The 22,043-nt window shown below is 33.9% G+C and overlaps 1 protein-coding gene across 6 annotated transcripts in view; it reads left to right on the forward strand.

The window, feature by feature from the left end:
* LOC103224854 (AGBL carboxypeptidase 4) overlaps positions 1-22,043 on the forward strand; it is a 1,478,618-nt gene that overhangs the window by 327,981 nt on the left and 1,128,594 nt on the right. For 3 of the 6 annotated variants that reach the window (XM_073007314.1, XM_073007315.1, XM_073007312.1), the window contains exon 3: positions 19,969-20,129. In XM_073007314.1, the coding sequence (XP_072863415.1) occupies positions 19,969-20,129 (161 nt within the window). The remainder of the gene's footprint in view (positions 1-19,968; positions 20,130-22,043) is intronic. The other 3 variants (XM_073007316.1, XM_073007317.1, XM_073007313.1) reach the window with 1 other exon arrangement.

Raw genomic sequence — 22,043 nt, forward strand, 5'->3', positions numbered from 1 at the left:
TTTATTGATTTGTGTATGTTAAACCAGCGTTGCATCCCAGGGATGAAGCTGACTTGATTGTGATGGATAAGCTTTTTGATGTGCTTGTGGATTTGGTTTTCCAGTATTTTATTGAAGATTTTTGCTTCATTATTCCCAGCAAGCTACTATTGACTTTCTTCACATAATTAGAAAAAACTACTTTAAATTTCATATGGAACCAAAAAGTGGCTTGCATAGCCAACACAGTCCTAAGGAAAAAGAACAATGCTGGAGGCATCACGCTACCTGACTTCAAACTGTACTACAAGGCTACAGTAACCAAAAAAGCATGATACTGGTACCAAAACAGATATATAGACCCATGGAACAGAACAGAGGCCTTAGAAATAATGCCACACATCTACAACCATCTGATCTTTGACAAACCTGACACAAGCAAGCAATGGGGAAAGGACTCCCTATTTAATAAATGATGTTGGGAAAACTGCTAGCCATATGCAGAAAACTGAAACTGGACCCCTTCCTTACATCTTATACAAAAATTAACTCAAGATGGATTAAAGGCTTAAACCTAAGACCTAAAACCATAAAAACCCTAGAAAAAACCTAGGCAATACCATTCAAGATATAGGCATGGGCAAAGGCTTCATGACTAAAACACCAAAAGCAATGGCAACAAAACCCAAAATTGACAAATGGGATCTAGTTAAGCTAAAGAGCTTCTGTACAGCAAAAGAAACTATCATCAGAGTAAAAGGGCAACCTACAAAATGGGAGAAAATGTTTGCAATCTATCCACCTGACAATGGGCTAATATCCAGAATCTACAAGGAACTTAAACAAATTTATGAGAAAAAACAAATGACCTCATCAAAAAGTGGGTGAAGAATATGAACAGATACTTCTCAGAAGAAGACATTTATGCAGCCAACAAGCATATGAAAAAAAGCTCATCATCACTGGTCATTAGAGAAATGCAAATCAAAACCACAGTGAGATACCATATCATGCCAGTTAGAACAGTGATCATTAAAAGGAAACAATGGATGCTGGAGAGGATGTGGAGAAATAGGAATGCTTTACACTGTTGGTGGGAGTGTAAATTAGTTCAACCATTGTGGAAGACTGTGTGGCGATTCCTCAAGGATCTGGAACCAGAATACCATTTGACCCAGCTATCCCATTACTGGGCATATACCCAAAGGATTATAAATCATTCTACTATAAAGACACATGTCTACTATAAAGACATATTCTACTATAAAGCCACATATGTTTATTGCGACACTGTTCACAATAGCAAAGACTTAGAACCAACTGAAATGCCCATCAATGATAGACTGGATAAAGAAAATATGGCACATATACATCATGGAATACTATGCATAAAAAAGGATGAGTTCATGTCCTTTGAAGGAACATGGATGAAGTTGGAAACCTTCATTCTCAGCAAACTAACAGAAGAACAGAAAACCAAACACCGCATGTTCTTACTCATAAGTGGGAGTTGAACAATGAAAACACATGGACACAGGGAGGGGAACATCATACACCAGAGACTGTTGGGGGTTGTCGGGCAAGGGGAGGGATAGCCTTAGGAGAAATACCTAATGTAGATGACGGGTTGATAGGTGCAGCAAACCACCATGGCATGTGTATGTAACAAACCTGCACGTTCTGCACATGTATCCCAGAACTATAATTGAAAACATTTAAAAAAATTAAATAAAAATTCAAAAAATAATAGATGCTAGTGAGGACACATAGAAAAGAGAATGGTTATACACTGTTAGTGAAAAAGTAAGTTAGTGTAATCTCTATGGAAAACAGTATGGAGATTTCTCAAAGAACTAAAAATAGAGCTACCACTGAATCCAGCCACCCCATTCCTAAGTATCTACCCAAATGAAAAGAAATAATTTAATAAAAAATGAACCTGTAGTTGTATGTTTATTGCAGCACTATTTACAATAGCAAAGATAATGGAATCAATCCAAGAGTCCATCAATGAATGATTGTACAAAGAAAATGTGATGTGTAAGTGTGTGTGTACGTGTGTTTATATGTGTGTGTGTGTATGTGTGTGTGTGTGTGTATATATATATGTAAATACTACTCAACTATAACAAACAGTACAGCCATGTATTTTGTAGCAGCATAGATGGAACTGAAGGCCATTATCTTAAGTGAAATAACTCAGAAATAGAAAGTCAAACACCTCTTGTTTTCATTTATAAGTAGGAGCTAAATAATGTGTATACATGGACATTCTCCAATGTATAGGATAATAGACATTGGAGAATTGTAAGAGTGGATGCTTTGGAGGGAGTGAGAGGAAATAAATTACTTAATCAGTACAATTTACACTATTTAGGTGATGGCTACACTGAAAATCCAGACTTCACCCCTATGCAATATATCCATGTTACAAAACTGCTCTTTCACCCTAAAATCTATTTTAAAATATCAGGCACTCATGCAGGAGTACTTGGATTCATATTCAGTTTCTGTGAATTACTTCCTTCGCTTTATGACCTTAAGTAAATTATTTAATCTCTCAGTATTTCAGTTTCCACGTATTAAAATGAAATGGCTAACACAGTCTACATCTTGGGATAGTCATGATGTTTAAATATGTTAAGTTAATTTGGCAATTAGAAGAGTGTTTAGAAGAGTGCAATTAGGAGTGTTTGGCATATGGTAAATACTATGTAGCTATTGGTGGTTAAAATCCATTTAGAAGTAAAGCCAGGCATAGTGGCACATGCCTGTATTCCCAGCTACTCTGTAGGCTGAGGCAGGAGATCCCTTGAGCTCAGGAGTTTGTGTCTAGCCTGAGCAATATACAAATACCCTATCTCTTAAAAAGTAAATGAGGAGACTTTTCTAAGCAGAAATTTTACATTGTTACCCCTTTGTACAAGACTCATAGTTTCCTTTTTAGTTTCTCCAAAGAATTATCCTAAAAATGCAGTATTTTTTTTCCGTGAAAGTCTTTTATTGATCAACATATCATGCTTTTTCACAACAAAATCTGTTTATGTGTGTGTGTGTATGTAAATGTATATGGTATATATAAATATTCAAAGAATTTTTTCTTAATACATAAAAGCTACTGATTTAAAAATTTGCTTGGATTAGTTTATTACAGCTACTATTAGTATGTAACTGATCAAATAATGTGGATATATTAATATTTTTGATACTTATAAAACATTAAAAATAAAATGATCAAAAATGAATCTGTCAATGAATTGGATAGAACTATCCATGTTAAAGAATTGCTAAATGAGACAAGGTGTTCACATGAGAAAAGGTGCAGTGGAAATTAATAGCAAAAATAAACTGTTGGGCCCCTTTAAGCTTGGAGTTTACAAAAGGCACATTAGTTATTGTTAAGTGCAGTCTTTTCAAATGAAACCCATAGGATATTCTCACTGAGTTATCTAAATTGATGAAAACATGTTAGGAATGAATAAAAGAACAGAGAAATAGGTGACAAATAACAATGAAGAGTAGGCTTATGTCCAGTGAATTTACAATATCTTTTGGCAAAGATAAAAAATGTTTCTCCTATGAGTCTGAACAAATCAAAAAAAAATACAAATCATTAACTTACCTTTAATATATGTTACTTTTACTTGAAGATGTAACACTGAATTGTTGGAGGCAACTATATATTACTTCTGAATGTATGCTACTACTAATAGTGTTATTGAATGTTTGTTCTGTGCTGAGGACACTACTCCACATGATTTTATGTCAAGTTGTTTAATTCAACCTTAAGAATAAGGTGCTGTCATTATTCATCTTTTAAAGATGAAAAAACTAAAGCACAAAGAAAGTAAGAAACAAGAAACATACTCAAGATAACCCAGATAATAAGTGGTAGAGCTGAGATTCAATCCAAGTGGTCTAACCCAAAGCCCTTATTCATCTTTTAGAAAAAATTGTACATGTTTAAGATGTACAACTTGCTGTTTTCATATACATACATAGAGTGAAATGGTTTCTATAATCATGAAAATTGACATATCTGTTATCTCACAGTACTTTTTTTTGGTGGTAAGAGCTACTAAAATCTACTCTCAGCAAACTTTCAATATACAATATTATTAACTATAGTCCTCATGTTATACATTGTATCTCTAGACTTATTCTTCCTACATAACTGCAACTTTTTATACTTTTGATCTTTATCTCCCCATTCTTCATTCCCTGACCCCACCCCCATCTCTGGTAACTGCCATTCTACTCTTTGTTTCTATGTATTCAAGTTTTAAAAATAAGATTCCATATATAAGTAAGATTATGCAGTATTTTTCTTTTTGTGTCTAACTTATTTTACTTAACCAAGGTGTCTGTTGATGGATGAATAGACAACAAAATTATGGGGTATTATTCAATGGAATATTATTCAGCCTTTAAAAAGCAGATCTTACCCTTTGGGACAACATGGGTAAACCAGAGCCCATATTCCTAACCATCCTTAATATATTTTGCCTTATGTTCCATGTTATTAACAATTCTTTCATGTTCTATTTAATATCTACCAGGTTTTATAGTATATGGCATAACCATAATTTACCATTTGACAGATACTCTTCTAGCTATTTATATAAATTCAGTCACTTAATACTCACAATGACCCTGTGAAAAAAGTACTATTATCATCCCATTACAATGAGTAAATTGAGGCAAATAAAAATGAATTAATATTTCTAAAGAAACAAAGCTATTAAGTGATAGAGACAGATTTACAGCTCATGTTGTCTGGCTTTACAGTGCTTGTACGTAACCATTATACTACGTGTAATACTTATTTCAAAAAATGCATGTAAAAGGGAAACACTAAATTTGAGATAGCTGTTATTTCTGGGACATTCCATGAGATAACGGAGAGGTGTAAGTATTTTTTAAAACTATTAAAGTACTGTGTAATTGGACAACATTAAACTGAACATATTTAAAGTATAAAATTTGATGTATTTTGACATATGCATACACTTAGGAAACTGTCACTGCAATCAAGAGAGCAAATATATCCAGCACCTGCAAAATTTCTCAGGCTCCTTCATAATATATCCCTCTTTCCACCCAGACAAACACCGATCATTGCTGTCTATCCATAAATATGAATTTGCATTTTTGTGAATAAATGGAATTCATTGTGTACTCTGTTTGGTTTGACCTTTTTATTTTGACATAATGATTTGAGATTGATCCATGTTGTATGTATTGATAATTCATTTCTTTTTATTGCTTAGTACTATTTCATTGTACAAATACGTGTTTATCCATTCAATCTATTGAAAGACATTTAGGTTGTTTCCAGTTTTCAGCTATTACAAATAACGTTTCTATGAACATTTATTTACAAGTCTTTGTGTAAACACAATTTTTAATTTTTTTTCTTCATTAGATGTCTGTGACTAGCTAGGTCATATAATTGGTGTAAATTTACCTTTATGAGAAATTATCAAATGGTTTTCCAAAGTGATCATCCTTTTACATTTTCACTGGAAACATATGAAACTTCTAGTTCCTTCACATCCTCAGTATCGCTTGGTGGGGCCAGATTTTCAATTGTTTTTTATGTTTTTATTTGTTAGCTATTCTATGGGTGTGCAGTAGTATTCCTTTGTGGTTTTAATATGCATTTTTCTGATAATAAGTGATGTATAGTAACATTTCATATGCTTCTTGGCAACTCATAAATCTTTTTTTCTTTTTCCGAGTGTTCAGATCTTTTGCTTATTTTTAAATTTTAATTTAATTTTTTGCTTCATAAGAGTTCTTTGTATATTCAAGATACAAGTTCTTTTTCTATGTAACAAATATCTTCTGTTAGTCTGTGTCTTTGTTTTTCATTTCTTAATAGTGCCTTTTAGAGAACTAAAGAGGTAAAGTGATTTTTGGTGTCTGTTTATGAAGTTCAATTTATTAGTTTTTTAAAATATAGTTTATGCTTTTTGTGTCCTTTCTAAGAAATGTTTGCCTACTCAAAGGTCACAAAGAATTTTCTATTAATATTTTCTTTTTTTAAATTTTCTTTTTTCAAAAAATTATTTCTTTATTTTTGTTTTATTATTATACTTTAAGTTCTGGGATACATGTGCAGAACATGCAGGTTTGTTACATAGGTATACCTGTGCCATGGTGGTTTGCTGCACCCATCAACCTGTCATCTACATTAGGTATTTCTCCTGATGCTATCCCTCCCTTTGCCCCACATCCCCCAACAGGCCCGGTGTGTCATGTTCCCTTCCCTGTACCCATATGTTCTCATTTTTAAACTCCCACTTATGAGTGAGAACATGTGGTGTTTGCTTTTCTCTGTTCCTGTGTTAGTTTGCTGAGAATGATGGTTTCTAGCTTCATTCGTGTCCCTTTAAAGGATATCAACTCATCCTTTTTTATGGCTGCATAGTATTCCATGGTGTATGTGTGCCACATTTTCTTTATCCAGTCTATCATTGATGGGCATTTGGGTTGGTTCCATGTCTTTGCTGTTGTGAACAGTGCCTCAATAAACATATGTGTGCATGTGTCTTTATAGTAGAATGATTTATAATCCTTTAGATATATATCCAGTAATGGGATTGCTGGGTCAAATTGTATTTCTAGTTCCAGATTCTTGAGGAATTGCCACACTGTCTTCCACAATGTTTAAACCAATTTATATTCCCACCAACAGTGTAAAGTGTTCCTGTTTCTCCACATCCTCTCCAGCATCTGTTGTTTCCTGACTTTTTAATGGTTGCCATTCTAACTGGCATGAAATGGTATCTATTTTGGTTTTGATTTGCATTTCTCTAATGACCAGTGATGATGAGCTTTTTTTCATATGCTTGTTGGCTGCATAAATGTCTTCTTCTGAGAGGTATCTGTTCATATCCTTCACCCACTTTTTGATGAGGTTGTTTGTTTTTTCTCATAAATTTGTTAAATTCCTTGTAGATTCTGGATATTAGCCCTGTGTCAGGTGGATAGATTGCAAACATTTTCTCCCATTTTGTAGGTTGCCTTTTTACTCTGATGATAGTTTCTTTTGCTGTACAGAAGCTCTTTAGTTTAATTAGATCCCATTTGTCAATTTTGGGTTTTGTTGCCATTGCTTTTGGTGTTTTAGTCATGAAGTCTTTGTCCATGCCTATGTCCTGAATCGTATTTCCTAGATTCTCTGGCTTCAAATTCTTGCTGCCAGCATAGCCATCTGAAGTTGTCCTGCAACACTTGAGCTTGGTGGGGAAAGGGCTATCCATCATTGCTGAGGCTTGTGTAGGTGGTTTTTCCCTCAGTATAAATAAAGCCTCCAGGAAGTTCGAACTGGATGGAGCCCACCACAGTGCTGCAAAGCTGCTGTAGCCAGACTGCCTCTCTAGATTCCTCCCTTCTGGGCAGGGCATCTCTGAAAGGAAGGCAGCAGCCCCAGTCAGGGGCTTACAGATAAAACTCCCATCTTTCTGGGACAGAGCACCCGGAGGAAGGGGCAGTTGTGGCCACAGCTTCAGCAGATACAAACCTTCCTGCCTGCCAGCTCTGAAGAGAGCAGCAGATCTCCCTGCACAGCACTTGAGCTCTGCTAAGAGACAGAGTGCCTCGTCAGTTGAGTCCTTGACCCCCATACCTCCTGCATGAGAGACATCTCACAGCAGGGGTCAGTAGGCACCTCGTACAGTAGAGCTCTGCCTGGCATCTGGCAGGTGTCACTCTGGGAAGAAGGTTCTAGAGGAAGGAGTAGGCAGCAATCTTTGCTGTTCTGCAGGCTCTGCTGGTGATACCCAGGCAAACAGCATCTGCAGTGAACCTCCAGCATACTCAAGTAGACCTTCAGAATAGGGGCCTGATTCTTAAAAGGAAAACTAACGAACAGAGAGCAATATCAACATAAAGGATGTCCATGGAAAAATCCCATCCAAAGGTCACCAACATCAACGACCAAATGTAGACAAATCCATGAAGATGAGGAAAAACCAGTCCAAAAGGGCTGAAAATTCAAAAAACTGACTGCCTCCTCTCCTCCAAGGGATCACAACTCCTCACCAGCAAGGGAACAATACTGGATGGAGAATGAGTTTGATGAATTGACAGAAGTAGACTTCAGAAGATGGATAATAACAAACTCCTCTGAGCTAAAGGAGCATGTTCTAACCCAATGCAAGGAAGCTAAGAACCTTGATAAAAGGTTGCAGGAGCTGCTAACTAGAATAACCAGTTTAGAGAAGAACATAAATGACCTGACGGAGCTGAAAAACACAGGACGAGAACTGTATGAAGCATACACAAGTATCAATAGCCGAATCGATCAAGCAGAAGAAAGTATATCAGATATTGAAGCTCAACTTAATGAAATAAAATGTGAAGGCAAGATTAGAGCAAAAAAGAATGAAAATAAATGAATAAAGCCTCTAAGAAGTATAGGACTGTGTGAAATGACCAAATTTACATTTGATTGGTGTACCTGAAAATGAGGGGGAGAATGGAACCAAGTTGGAAAACACCCTGCAGGATATTATGCAGGAGAACTTCCCCAACCTAGTGAGGCAGATCAACATTCAAATTCTGGAAATACAGAGAACACCACAAAGATACTCCTCAAGAAGAGCAACCCCAAGACACATAATCATCAGATTCACCAAGGTTGAAATGAAGGAAAAAATGTTAAGGGCAGCCAGAAAGAAAGGTTTGATTACCTACAAAAGGAAGCCCATCAGACTAACAGGGAATGTCTCTGCAGAAACCCTACAAGCCAGAAGATAGTGGGGGCAAATACTCAACATTCTTAAAGAGAAGAATTTTCAACCCAGAATTTCATATCGGCCAAACTAAGCTTATAAGGGAAGGAGAAATAAAATCCTTTATAGACAATCAAATGCTGAGGGATTTTGTCACCACCAGGCCTGCCTTACAAGAGCTCCTGAAGGAAGCACTAAATAGGGGAAGGAAAAATCAGCACTTGCTACTGCAAAACCATACCAAAATGTAGAGACCATGGACACTATGAAGAAACTGCATCCCACCAGTAGCCAAAATAACCAGCTAGCATCATAATGACAATGTCAAAATCACATGTAACAATACTAACCTCAAATGTAAATAGGCTAAGTGCCCGTTAAAAGACACAGACTAGCAAATTAGATAAAGTGTCAAGATCCATCTTTGTGCTATATTCATGAGACTCATTTCATGTGCAAAGACACACATAGGCTCAAAATAAAGGGATGGAGGAATATGTACCAACCAAATGAAAAGCAAAGCAAAAAAAAAAAAAAAAAAAAAAAAAAGCAAAGGTTGCAATCCTAGTCTCTGATAAAACAGACTTTTAGCCAACAAAGATAAAACAAAAGACAAAGAAGTGCATTACATAATGGTAAAGGGATCAACACAATAATGGAGCTAACTATCCTAAATATGTATGTATGCAATACAGGAGCATCCAATTCTTAAAGCAAGTTCTTAGAGATCTACAAAGAGACAGACTCCCACACAGTAATAGTGGGGGACTTTAACAACCCACTGTCAATATTAGATCAACGAGACAGAAAATTAACAAGGATATTCAAGACTTGAACTCAGCTATGGACCAAGCAGACCTAATAGACATGTACAGAACTCTCTACCCCAAATCAAGAGAATATACATCCTTCTCAGCATGACATAACAATTATTCTAGAATTGCTCACATAAGTGGAAGTAAAACACTCATCGGCAAATGCAAAAGAACAGAAATCATAAGAAACAGTCTCTCAGACCACAGTGCAATGAAATTAGAGTTCAGAGTTAAGAAACTCACTCAAAACCACACAACTACCTATGAACTGAACAACCTGCTCCTGAGTGACTACTGGGTAAATAAAATTAAGGCAGAAATAAAGAAGTTCTTTGAAACCAATGAGAACAAAGAGACAACGTACCAGAATCTCTGGGACATAGCTAAAGCAGTGTTTAGAGGGAAATTTATAGCCCTAAATTCCTTCATGAGAAAGCAGGAAAGATCTAAATTGACACCCTAGCATCACAATGAAAAGAACTAGAGAAGCAAGAGGAAACAAATTCAAGAGCTAGTAGAAGACAAGAAATAACTAAGATCAGAGCAGAATTGAAGGAGATAGAGACCCAAAAAACCCTTCAAAAAAATCAATGAATGTAGGAGCTGGTTGTTTGAAAAGATTAACAAAATAGATACACCGCTGGCCAGACTAATGAAGAAAGGAGAAAAGAATCAAATAAACACAATAAAAAATGATAAAGAGGATATCACTACTGATCCCACAGAAATCCAAACTACCATCAGAGAATACTTTAAACACCTCTATGCAAATAAACTAGAAAATCTAGATGAGATAGATGAATTCCTGGACACAAGCACCCTCCCAAGACTAAACCAGAAAGAAGTCAAATCCCTGAATTAGACCAATAAAATGTTCTGAAGTTGAGGAAGTAATTAAGAGCCTACCAACCAAAAAAAAGCCCAGGACTAAACAGATTCACAGCCGAGTTCCACCAGAAGTACAGAGAAGAGCTGTTACCATTCCTTCTAAAACAATTTCAAATAATAGAAAAAGAGGGACTCCTCTGTAATTCATTTTATGAGGCCAGCCTCATTCTGATACCAAAACCTAGCAGACACAACAAAAAAAGAAAATTTCAGGCCAATATCCCTGATTAACGTCGATGGGAAAATCCTCAATAAAATACTGGCAAACCGAATCCAGCAGTACACTGAAAAGCTTATCTGCCACGATCAAGTTGACTTCATCCCTGGGATACAAGGCTGGTTAAACATACGCAAATCAAGGAATGTAATCCATCACATAAACAGAACCAATGACAAAAATCGCATGATTATATCAATAGATGCAGAAAAGGCCTTCGATAAAATTCAACACCCTTTCATGCTAAAAGACACTCAATAGGTATTGATGGAATGTATCTCAAAGTAGTAAGAGCAATTTTTGACAAACCCACAGCCAATATCGTACTGAATGGGCAAAAGCTGGAAACATTATCTTTGAAAACTGGCACAATACAAGGATGCCCTCTCTCACCACTGTTATTCAACATAGTATTGAAAGTTCTGGCTAGGGCTATCAGGCAAGAGAAAGAAATAAAGGGTATTCAAATAGGAGGAGAGGAAGTCAAATTGTCTCTGTCTGCAGGTGACATGGCTGTATATTTAGAAAACCTCTTTGTCTCAGCTCAAAATATTCTTAAGCTGAAAAGCAACTTCAGCAAAGTCACAGGATATAAAATCAATGTACAAAACTCACAAGCATTCCTATATACCAATTATAGACAAACAGCCAAATCATGAGTTAAGTTCCGTTCACAATTGTTCACAATTGTTACAAAGAGAACAAAGTACCTAGAAATACAACTTCCAAGGGATGTGAAGGACCTCTTTAAGTAGAACTACAAACTGCTGCTCAAGGAAATAAGAGAGGACACAAACAAGTGGGAAAACATTCCATGCTCATGGATACGAAGAATCAGTATTGTGAAAATGAACATACTGCCAAAAGTAATTTATAGATTCAATGCTATTCCCATCAAGTTACCATTGACATTCTTCACAGAATTAGAAAACTACTTTAAATTTCATATAGAACCAAAAAAAATCCCATATATTTAAGACAATCCTAAGCAAAAGAACAAAGCTGGAGGCATCACAGTACCTGACCTCAAATTATACTACAAGGCTAGAGTAACCCCAACAGCATGGTACTGGTACCAACACAGATATATAGACCAATGGAACAGAACAGAGGCCTCAGAAATAACACCACACATCTGCAACCATCTGATCTTTGACAAATCTGACAAAAACAAACAATGGGGAAAGGATTCCCTATTTAATAAATGGTGTTGGGAAAACTGGCTAGCCATATGCAGAAAACTGAAACTGTACCCCCTTTTTACACCTTACACAAAAATTAACTCAAGATGGATTAAAAATTTAAAGGTAAGAACTAGAACAATAAAAAACTTAGAAGAAAAGCTAGGCAGTATCATTCTTTTATATTTTCTTCTACACATGTTATAATTTAGAGTTTTACATTTGGGTCTATGACCCATTTTGAGGTAATTTTTGTATAAGATTTTCAGTAAGGGTTCATTATTTATATTGAACATTACTCATTAAAATGCTTACTTCTTTATTAAATTGCCTTGTCATCTTTGTTAAAGTAAATTACTCATAAATATGTGGGCCTATTTCTGGACTCTCCATTCTGTTTCATACCTGTATAGGTCTATCATTTTGAAATACCAAACAGTCTTGATTACTAAATTTATAACAGTTTTCACTAAAATTGCTTTTATGATATTATATTACATTTTCACATACAATGTAAAATGAGATAATCAATTTCTACAAAAAGGCTTCCAGAATTTCATTGTCGTTCCTCTGAATCTATATACTTACGTTGGAGAGAAATACTATTTTAAGGTATTCTTCAAATTATCTCAATAATATTTTGTAGTTTTTAGTGCAGAAGACTTGGATATCTGGTTAGATTTATTTCTAGGTATCTTGTGGTTTTTTTGTTTCAACCATGAATGAGATCCTTAAAATTTTATTTTTAATTTTTTGCTGGTAGTGCCATTGCTTGTTGCTACTGCAATTATTTTCATATATTCACTTTGTATCTGTGACTTTGCTAAATTTATTTATTGGCTCAAGTAGTTATGTTGTTGATTTTCTATTCTTTACATAGAAAAATCTATGTAAATAACACTATCATCTTTAAGTACAGAAAGTTCTAGTATTATTTCCTCCTTCCTAATCTTTATGTCTTTTATTTCTTTTTCTTGCTCTATTGCAACAGCTTGGGTCTTTATAATAACGTTGAATAGGACACCCTACATGCTTGATCTTGGATAAATAATTAAATATTATACCATTAAGTATGATATTAGTGCTACATTTTTGTTTTCAATTCATGCCCTTTGTCAGTATCAGGAAGTTTGCTAGCAGTTGAAGTTTGATGGAAGTTTTTTTTTTTTTTTAAATCATGAATGCGTGTGGAATTTGTCAAATGTTTTTTCAGCATCTACTGAAATAATCTTAAGGTTATTCTCCTTTATTTTGTCCGTATGGTGATTTGTGTTGCTTGCTTTTTAAGTGTTAAAAGAACCTTGCCTTCTAGGATTAAGTCTATTGGCATTCCTTTTGTTAACTTATACTAAGTATTATTTTGATGCTATTGTAAATAGAATTGTTTATTTTCAGAATGTTCATTGTTGGCATATAGAGATACAGTTGATTTTGTATATGGATTGCATTCTGAAACTTTACTGAAATTGTTTTTTTAGCTCAAATAGTTTTTTTTTAATGTGGATTCCTTAGGTTTTTCTGTATAAAAATTATGTCATCTGCAAAAAGAAATAATTTTATTTCTTCCTTTTCAATATGAATGCCTTTTTTTTCTGGCATATTTATCCTTCCTGGAATCTCCACTACAATTTTGAATAGAAATGGCAAAAGCAAAGATGCTTATCTTCTCCCTGATCTTAGAGGGAAAATGTTCAGTCTTTCACCATTAAGTGGGCTTGTTAGCTGTGTATTTTTTCAAATATACCCTTTATGAGTTTGAGGAAGGTCCCTTGTATTCATTTGTCTCGAGTATTCTTATCATGAAATGTGTAAGATTTTGTCAGATGATTTTCTGCATCTATTAGATGATCCATGTGTTTTTGGCCTTTATTTTAATAATGTGTTGCATTGCATTAGTTGATTTTCGTGTGTTGCACCAACTTTGAATTTCTGGAATAAATCTCACCTGTCATGGTGTATAATCATTTTCTATGTTGCTAGATTCGTTTGTTAGTATTTCTTTGAAAATTTTTGAGTTTATATTTATAGGGATGTTGTTCTGTATTTTTTATTGTTATTGTTTTTGTTTTTGTCATCATGATGTCTCCATCTGATTTTAGGATCCAGGTAATCCTGGTTTCATAGAATGAGTTTGAAAGTGTTATCTTTTCTTCATTTTTTTTTTGGTAAGAGTTTGTTAAGAATTGGTGTTATTTTATTTTATTTTATTTTTTTGAGACGGAGCCTTGCTCTGTCACCAGGCTGGAGTGCAGTGGCGCGATCTCGGCTCACTGCAATCTCTGCCTCCCAGGATCAAGTGATTCTCCTGCCTCAGCCTCCCAAGTAGCTGGGACTACAGTCATGCGCCACCACGCACAGCTAATTTTTGTATTATTAGTAGAGACAGGGTTTCACCCTGTTGGCCAGGATGGTCTTGATCTCTTGACTTTGTGATCTGCCTGCCTCGGCCTCCCAAAGTGCTGGGATTATAGGCTTGAGTCACCGCGCCCGGCCAAGAATTGGTGTTAATTTTTTAACAAGTTTTAATTTTACAGAATTTACCCGTGAGAACATCTGGACATAGAATTTTCCTGGTGGGAAGTTTTTTGATTGTTAATTTAATACTACTTGTTTTAGATCTATTCAGGTATCCATATTTATTTTTAGTCAACTTTGGTTGTTGTCTTTCTAGACAACGTACTTTAAATATCGATCTGTCTATCTATCTATCTATCTATCTATCTATCTATCTATCTATCTAACTATCTATCTATCTATATTTTTTAGTGTTTTTATATGTTCTTGGTGGAATTACCCTTTTTCATCATGAAATACCCCTATTCATTTCTAGTAATGTTACTATAGTCTATGTTGTCTGATATAAGTATAGTTACATTTGCTTTCTTACTGATAGTGCTTTTCTGTTAAAACAACAAATGTCATTTCATTTAGGTTATTTAATTTTTTGACATACAGTTGGTTATAGTATGTTCTCTGTTTAATTTCTGATTTTACAAATTCGAGTCCTCTCTCTTTTTTGTTAGACAATCAATTTAAAGTTGTCAATTTTGTTGATTGACAACAATGGACGAATTTTGTGTTTATTGGCTTTCAGTAATGTTTTCTATTCTCTATGTCATTTATTTCTACTCTTGTTTTTATTGTTATCTTTATTCTGCTTTCTTTGGGTTTATTTTGCTCTTTTTTCCTTTTTCCCCAAGTATTATTTTTCTTTAAATCACTTTTTTGAGGTATGATTGACATACAAAAAGCTGCACATATTTGTTGTATACAACTTGATGAGTTTGGAGATTACTATACATCTGTGAAACCATTACCACAGACTCATCCATAAATATATCCATCACCTCCAAAAGTTTCGTTCTGCTTTCTTTATATATTATTACTATTTTGTGATAAAAATACTTAACATAAGATCTACTGTCTTAGCAAATCTTAATGTATACATTTTTTTTTTTTTTTGGAGACAGAGTCTCACTCTGTCACCCAGGCTGGAGTGCAGTGGCGCCATCTTGGCTTACTACATCCACACCTTCTAGGTTCAAGAGATTCTCCTGCCTAAGCCTCCCAAGTACCTGGGATTACGGGCACCCACCATGAATGCTTATTAAACCAGTATTTATCTGGGGGTATTAGAGCTAAAACCACCTATTTTACCATCCTGATGAATTCAATCTCTTTTTATTATTTTGGTATTAATAATATGTGGTTTATTTCTTCTTGGTGAGCTTTGCTAGAGTTTTTTAATATTAAAAGTCTATTTCAAAGCATCAAACTTTCACATTTAAAATTTTTAGGGTATATTCAGAGAATTTTTTTAACGTTTTCTGTTCTTTTTGCTTGCCTCTGCTTTTTGTTTTGAAAATACTGTTCTTTTTTACCTTTTTAAAATAGAAGCATAGATCATTGATCTTTAGCCACATGTATAAATCACTGAAAAATTATTCATCTGTAACTATATATGTATATGTATGCACATGTATGGTTATAAATTTACATCTTAGAGTAGATTTAGCTATATTTTACACATTTTGATTCTCACATATTGAACACAATTCAGTTTAAAATATTATCACTGAAATGAGAGAACACGTGCAGTATGATATCACTCCTTTGAAATTAGTTGGGACTTGCTTTATGGACCAACATATGATCAGTTTTGAGAAGAACATCATGTACATTTGAAAATAATGTATATTATTTAGTTCTATAAATGCGATGTGTTTCCTAATTAAAACTAGGTATTTTTTAAATCATGTTTTCAAATTATCTCAATCCTTTGCTGAATATTTCTTTTGGTATTTTTTATAGTAAGGAGTATTGGTATGTTAAATTTCTCATTTTGATTCTAGATTAATCTATGTTTTAATTTTGTCAAATTTTACTTTCATACTTTAAAGATCTATTTATCTATCTATCTATCTATCTATCTATCTATCCATCCTTTTAATGTTTTTATATGTTCTTGGTGGAATTACCCTTTCTCATCATGAAATACCCCTATTCATTTCTAGTAATGTTACTTGATTTATAGTCTATGTTATCTGGTATAAATATAGTTACATTTGCCTTCTTATTGATAGTGTTTTTCTGTTAAAACGTTTTGTCTATTTTCAATCTTTTTGTTCTCCTAAAAGTAAAGCTTGTGTTTATAAGCAAAATATAGTTGGTATTATATCCAAAATAGAATTTTGTCTTTTATTTAAAAAAATATTTTATTATATATATGTATATATATAAGATGTAGAACATTATGTTTAGATATACATAATGCAGTGACTACCAAAGTCAAGCAAATTATCATATTCATTATCTCATATAGTTAACTTTTTTTGGTATATGTATGCATGGTAAAAGCAACTAAAATCTACTTTCTTAGCACATTTCCAGTATATTATATAATATTATTAACTATAATCCTCATCCTGTACATGATCTCTAGGTTTAGTCATCGTACATAACTGTGATTTTCTATTCTTTGACCTACATATCTCATTTTGTCCACCACCATCTGCCCCTGGTAACCACCATTCTATTTTCTATTTCTGTGTGTTTGGCTTTTTTTTCTTGTAGATTCTACATATAAGTGAAGTCATGCAATATTTTTCTTTTTGCATCTGGCTTATTTAACTTAGCATAATGTACTCCAGGTTCATCCATTTTGTCTTAATTTTAATTTTAATCAGTTTACATTAACACATTTAGTGATACAGTTGGGTATAAAATCTACAGCTTACGTTTTGTGTTATATTTGTCATACCTATATGTTTTAGATTGTTTTCTTTCCTTGTGTTTCATTTAATGAAAGAGAACTAGATGATATGGAGGCATTATTAACTTATTTTGAAATAGTTATTTTCAGAAGGCCATAAACTGGCACTTAATTGCATATGAGGAAAGTATTATTTATGTACACACACACACATACAGAGAATGCTCATCACAAGAATGATGAAGAAGGTCAACAGAATAGTTACAGAAGGCCAAAGACCAGGTATTCACTCTTCTTTGAGACTATAAGCTTAATGAGCACAAAGAAAGTATATGTTTGATACTATCTAGTCTCTTTTATAAAAAACACAAAACATAGTGCCTTTTGAATGAATTACTGGTTAAATGGCTTAATAAATGAATTGGGTGTAGCTATGGTAGATTCTGAGAGAAAAACATAATGAAATCAGAAGTCTTTAATTTAAGGTCTCACCCTGGGGTGCTTTAAAACATGAACTTAAGCAAGAACTAAACATTTCTGGGTTTCAATTTACTTATCACTGGGTCATGGTAAGGATTTAATAATATAAAAGATGTCATCATTTTGAAACTATAAATTTCTAGACACATATGGTGCATTATTATTAACACTATATGAGGCAGTAATTTTAAGATGTTATTGTTTATCAGAACCCATTTATACTGTTTTAGTATTAAGAACAAAATGCAAATCTGCATTCTTTTGAATATTGAAGTGAATATTAATATTTAATTTTTAGATCATGAACTTTTAGAGGGAAAAAAGTACCTTTTCAACTTCTTGTTAAGAATAGTAATTTTATTAAGCCTTATCACTTATAATGAGCTTTCAATTTGTATTATTTGTTTATTATTCCTACCAGCTCTGTTAGGTAGAGAGCTATATTGTCTAGTGGTTAGAGCCAAGTTGCTTGAATTCAAATCCTAAATGTGACTTTTACTTGTTTACTTGCAATATAACTTTGGGTAAGTTCTCTGTACCTTGGTTTTCTCACATGTAAAATGGGGATAGTAATGGTCCCCACCTCATAGGAGTTGTGAGGATCAAATATGTTAGTTCGTTTAACATTTAGCACAGTATGTGGCATGTAGAAATGCTCAGAAAACTTTAATTTTCTATCAAAACTTAATATTCATATAAATTATTTATGTTAATTTCAAGTAGTGTTCATAGTAATGGGCATAGAAATAAATTTTCATATTTCTATTAATATGATTCTAACTTTATAGTTGAGGAAACAGATGTTGGAAGAGATTAAGTGAATTGTCTATGAAGTTGCTTAGTTAGTTCCAGAACTAAAACTAAACTAGCTCTTCTGACTCCAAATTCAGTACCATTGTGTAACAAATATCTTGCCTCTCTAACATAAGGCTTAGTAAACATTTTTTATTATAGTAGTTGAAAGAAACAATTTAATTCAGAAACTTTAACATAAGGCTTAGTAAACATTTTTTATGCTAGTTGAAAGAAACAGTTTAATTCAGAAATCTTGAGAATTCTGAATATAATGGAAACTAGAAAAATGAACATTAAAGTCTTTGGTCACTATGTTTGTACTTTCATATCAATGCAAAATTTTAAATATATGTATACTTAACTAGAGGTGACTGTCCTCCAGTCTGGCTTCTCAGGCCTCATTTTAATGAGAACAGATGTAAGCAACCCTAAGGCTAATTAATACAGTTTGAGATGAAATGTATCTTGTCATTGTCACTGTCTGATCAGTCTTAGAATCAGGCAGCCGAATAATGTTACAGCAGAAAATACCTTAGAGGTTATGTAAATTGATATTCTCATTTTTCAGATGACGCTCAGAGAGTAAAATATCTTGCCCATTGCTTGTCACACAGTGTGTCAATTGGACTAAAATCTAGGATTCCTGGGCTAATACTTTGTCTATTATAGTATAATTGGTGCTCAGAAAAACAGGTGACATGCCAACAGAACTAGTGTAAGAAGTAATTCGAAACTTTGGTGTTGTATAAGGTTAAAATTTATTTTTGAGTGTTCTTTTGGAGGTATACACACTAGAGCTCATTTTAAAGCAGTATATTGCTGTGTTCTTCTACAGCAATACAATACTAACTTTCCACTCAATTGCTTTGTTGCTGTCTGTAGTCATCTTCACTCTTCTCTAGCTGTCGATCATCTGGTTTGCGAATTCACCAGACTCTGCTTTACTTAATCCCATTCTGTTATTAACATTTTTGGTAATTCACTGCTCATTAGACTATCAGTGAGAAATAGGAGAGACAATATGGAAAATGGAGATAACACCTAAGTTTACATATTTTCTACATAACTTTTAGTTCTGTTGATGGAGAAAATGGAAATTAAGTTTCATGATTGTGTTATTCTTATGTAGCAATTACTTCTCTCTATATATATATAAAAACCTTACTCTATATTTTTTTAACATATTTTGATAGAAGTTTAGGATATAAGAAGCTCAGTACAAACCATATATGCCTGTTGTAAAAATTAAATAAGATCCAATGTAGTTTGTATACTATAAAGCTTAATACAAAATACGTAAGGTATTATCATCCTCACTTTTCTAAGTAAGAAACCGAAGTTTGCAATTCTTCTCTTGGTTTATAGGGGCTTACCACAGGCTTTATATAATATTCTGGTCTGTAAAAGACACCTGTAGCACAAAAGGATCTGGGTTAGAAGGGCCAGACAGAGAAGCTTGCACCACAGCCTGGCCTAGCTGAAAGCTTTTCTTACTCTGGGCTGCATTCAGACTTGGCAGCCCTATGGATTGTGAACACTGAACCTTCAAGTACTGAATGTTGACAAATGCCACTGTCAGAGAGCATAATATTTAAATGTGTGTACCATTGAGCTGCATGAACTTCTATTAAAACACAGTTCTCTTAATTTTTATTACCAGGTAACCTGGGCCGGGTGGACCAGGTCTCTGAGTTTGAGTATGATCTGTTCATTAGGCCGGACACCTGTAATCCACGATTCCGAGTCTGGTTCAACTTTACTGTTGAAAATGTGAAAGAATCACAGGTGAGGGAAATAGTGGATACCTTCAGAGTGGTTTTGGTAAGAATATTATGCTTTTGTCTTCTTTTAGGAATATCAAAATAATGACTATATTAAGAATATATTCTTGTTTATCCACAGCAATGATACAGTTTTGGTTCAAGAGATACAGAGAAATAGGTACAATATGCTGACTTTTGTTATATGATGGTTATTAAATAATACAAATATTTCATCTGAGAATAAAGTGTTCCTTACTCATTGAAGCATTAGCATGATATGTTAGGATTCCTTGAGGGACACTATGTGGAAACACTGGAAGAGACTTGCTGATATGTTTACAAAGGGTATTGTTCTCTATTTTCTCTTCTTTATAAAGATCTGTGAGAAACATTTCTCACAAGTCTCAGTTTCAGAAGGAAAGCTTTTCTTCCGTAAAACAGAGTGTTTATATCTTTAAAACAATATGATTCTTGTAACTAATCCTATTTTCTCTTTGCTTTGGCTGCTGGGAAACTTGGAACCATATTTACAGCCCTCTCTAGTGATTCTGGAAAATATTTTTGCTTGTGCTTCTGTGTACTGACTTTCCTTTTACAGGTTAAATATACCTTATCTTAAATGTATGGGACCAGAAGTGTTTCAGTTTTTTTTTTCAGATTTTGAAATATTTGCATATATAATACATACTGAGATATCTTGGGGAGGGTACCCAAGTCTGCACATGAAATTCATTTATGTTTCATATACATCTTATATACATAGCCTGGAAGTAATTTTATACAATATTTCGAATAATTTTGTCCATGAAAAACTATTATTTTCTATTTGTGGCATCATTTCTGTGCTCAAAAAGTTTTGGATTTTGGAGCATTTTAGATTTTCGATTTTCAGATTAGGGATGCTCAACTTGTATTTTGAATGTATTAATCTGCTTTTAACCACAATTTCTTCAGCTACATTTTTTTAATAGTGCACGTTTTTATAATACTTTGAAATCCTATTTTTCATGGGAGAGTATTGATGAAAATAAAGAGAACTAAAAACGTATGCTTTGAATAAACATTAATAAAACTCAAATTGTAAGATGTCAGTTATTATTCTGTTATATTGAGACAACTGATCATGAAAGACTCTGCAGAAACTCTGTACACATAGTGAGAGTGTGATTGTTTTAAGCAGATGAAAACATAGTCCTGCAATCCAACATCTACCTTCTTACTTTATGTTGTGTTTTGCTAGCATATTTGGGAAAAAGTAGGGAGTTTAGCTTCTCCTGAGTCAATCCATTCTGCTTGTTCTATCCCCTGGTTTTTTGCTTCTCATCATTTTATCTCAACTGCAACTTGACTTGGGTGTCAGACAGTGGCCAGTGTCTAGAATTTAGGGACTCTGAGTCTTCTTCTATACAATATTATTCCTGGCATGCTAGCTTCAGTAAAAAGGGGGTGCAAATACAACCACTTTACTTTTATAGTTTAATTTTGTAAAACACCATGGACACAAGACTGAGTGTATGCAATATTTACTAAAGTTTAGGGGCTAACAGGAGGGAATAAAATCTAGGGAAGAGCCCTGAACATTATTTACTAAATCTGACTTGTCTCAGAATTTTAGGACAAGGGGAGAAAAAGTTACACTACACAGAGAGCCTCTTAAGGACAAACTTTAGCTCCTAGCTTTGCTTTTTGGTTTTATTTACTCTCCTATGGCAGAGTTCCCTTTTCAGTTTTTCACAGTAACAGTAGACATTCTCTTTCTCCTAATCTTAGGAAAACCCTCTCTTTACCTACAGGGGTTCATCTGATTGTAGGATTGTCCTACTTGTTACACTAAGATAATCAATAATCCTTAAAGTATATTTTCCAAAGTCTGTGTTACTGAATCTAGAGAGTGTAATCCACAATAGGAGGCTTTAGTCATATGTACTAGACTGAGTCTTTCACTCCAAATTTGGGACGCCTATGAGGTTTT

This window comes from Chlorocebus sabaeus, chromosome 20 (genome assembly GCF_047675955.1).
Source record: "Chlorocebus sabaeus isolate Y175 chromosome 20, mChlSab1.0.hap1, whole genome shotgun sequence".
In the NCBI taxonomy this organism is placed as follows: domain Eukaryota; kingdom Metazoa; phylum Chordata; class Mammalia; order Primates; family Cercopithecidae; genus Chlorocebus; species Chlorocebus sabaeus.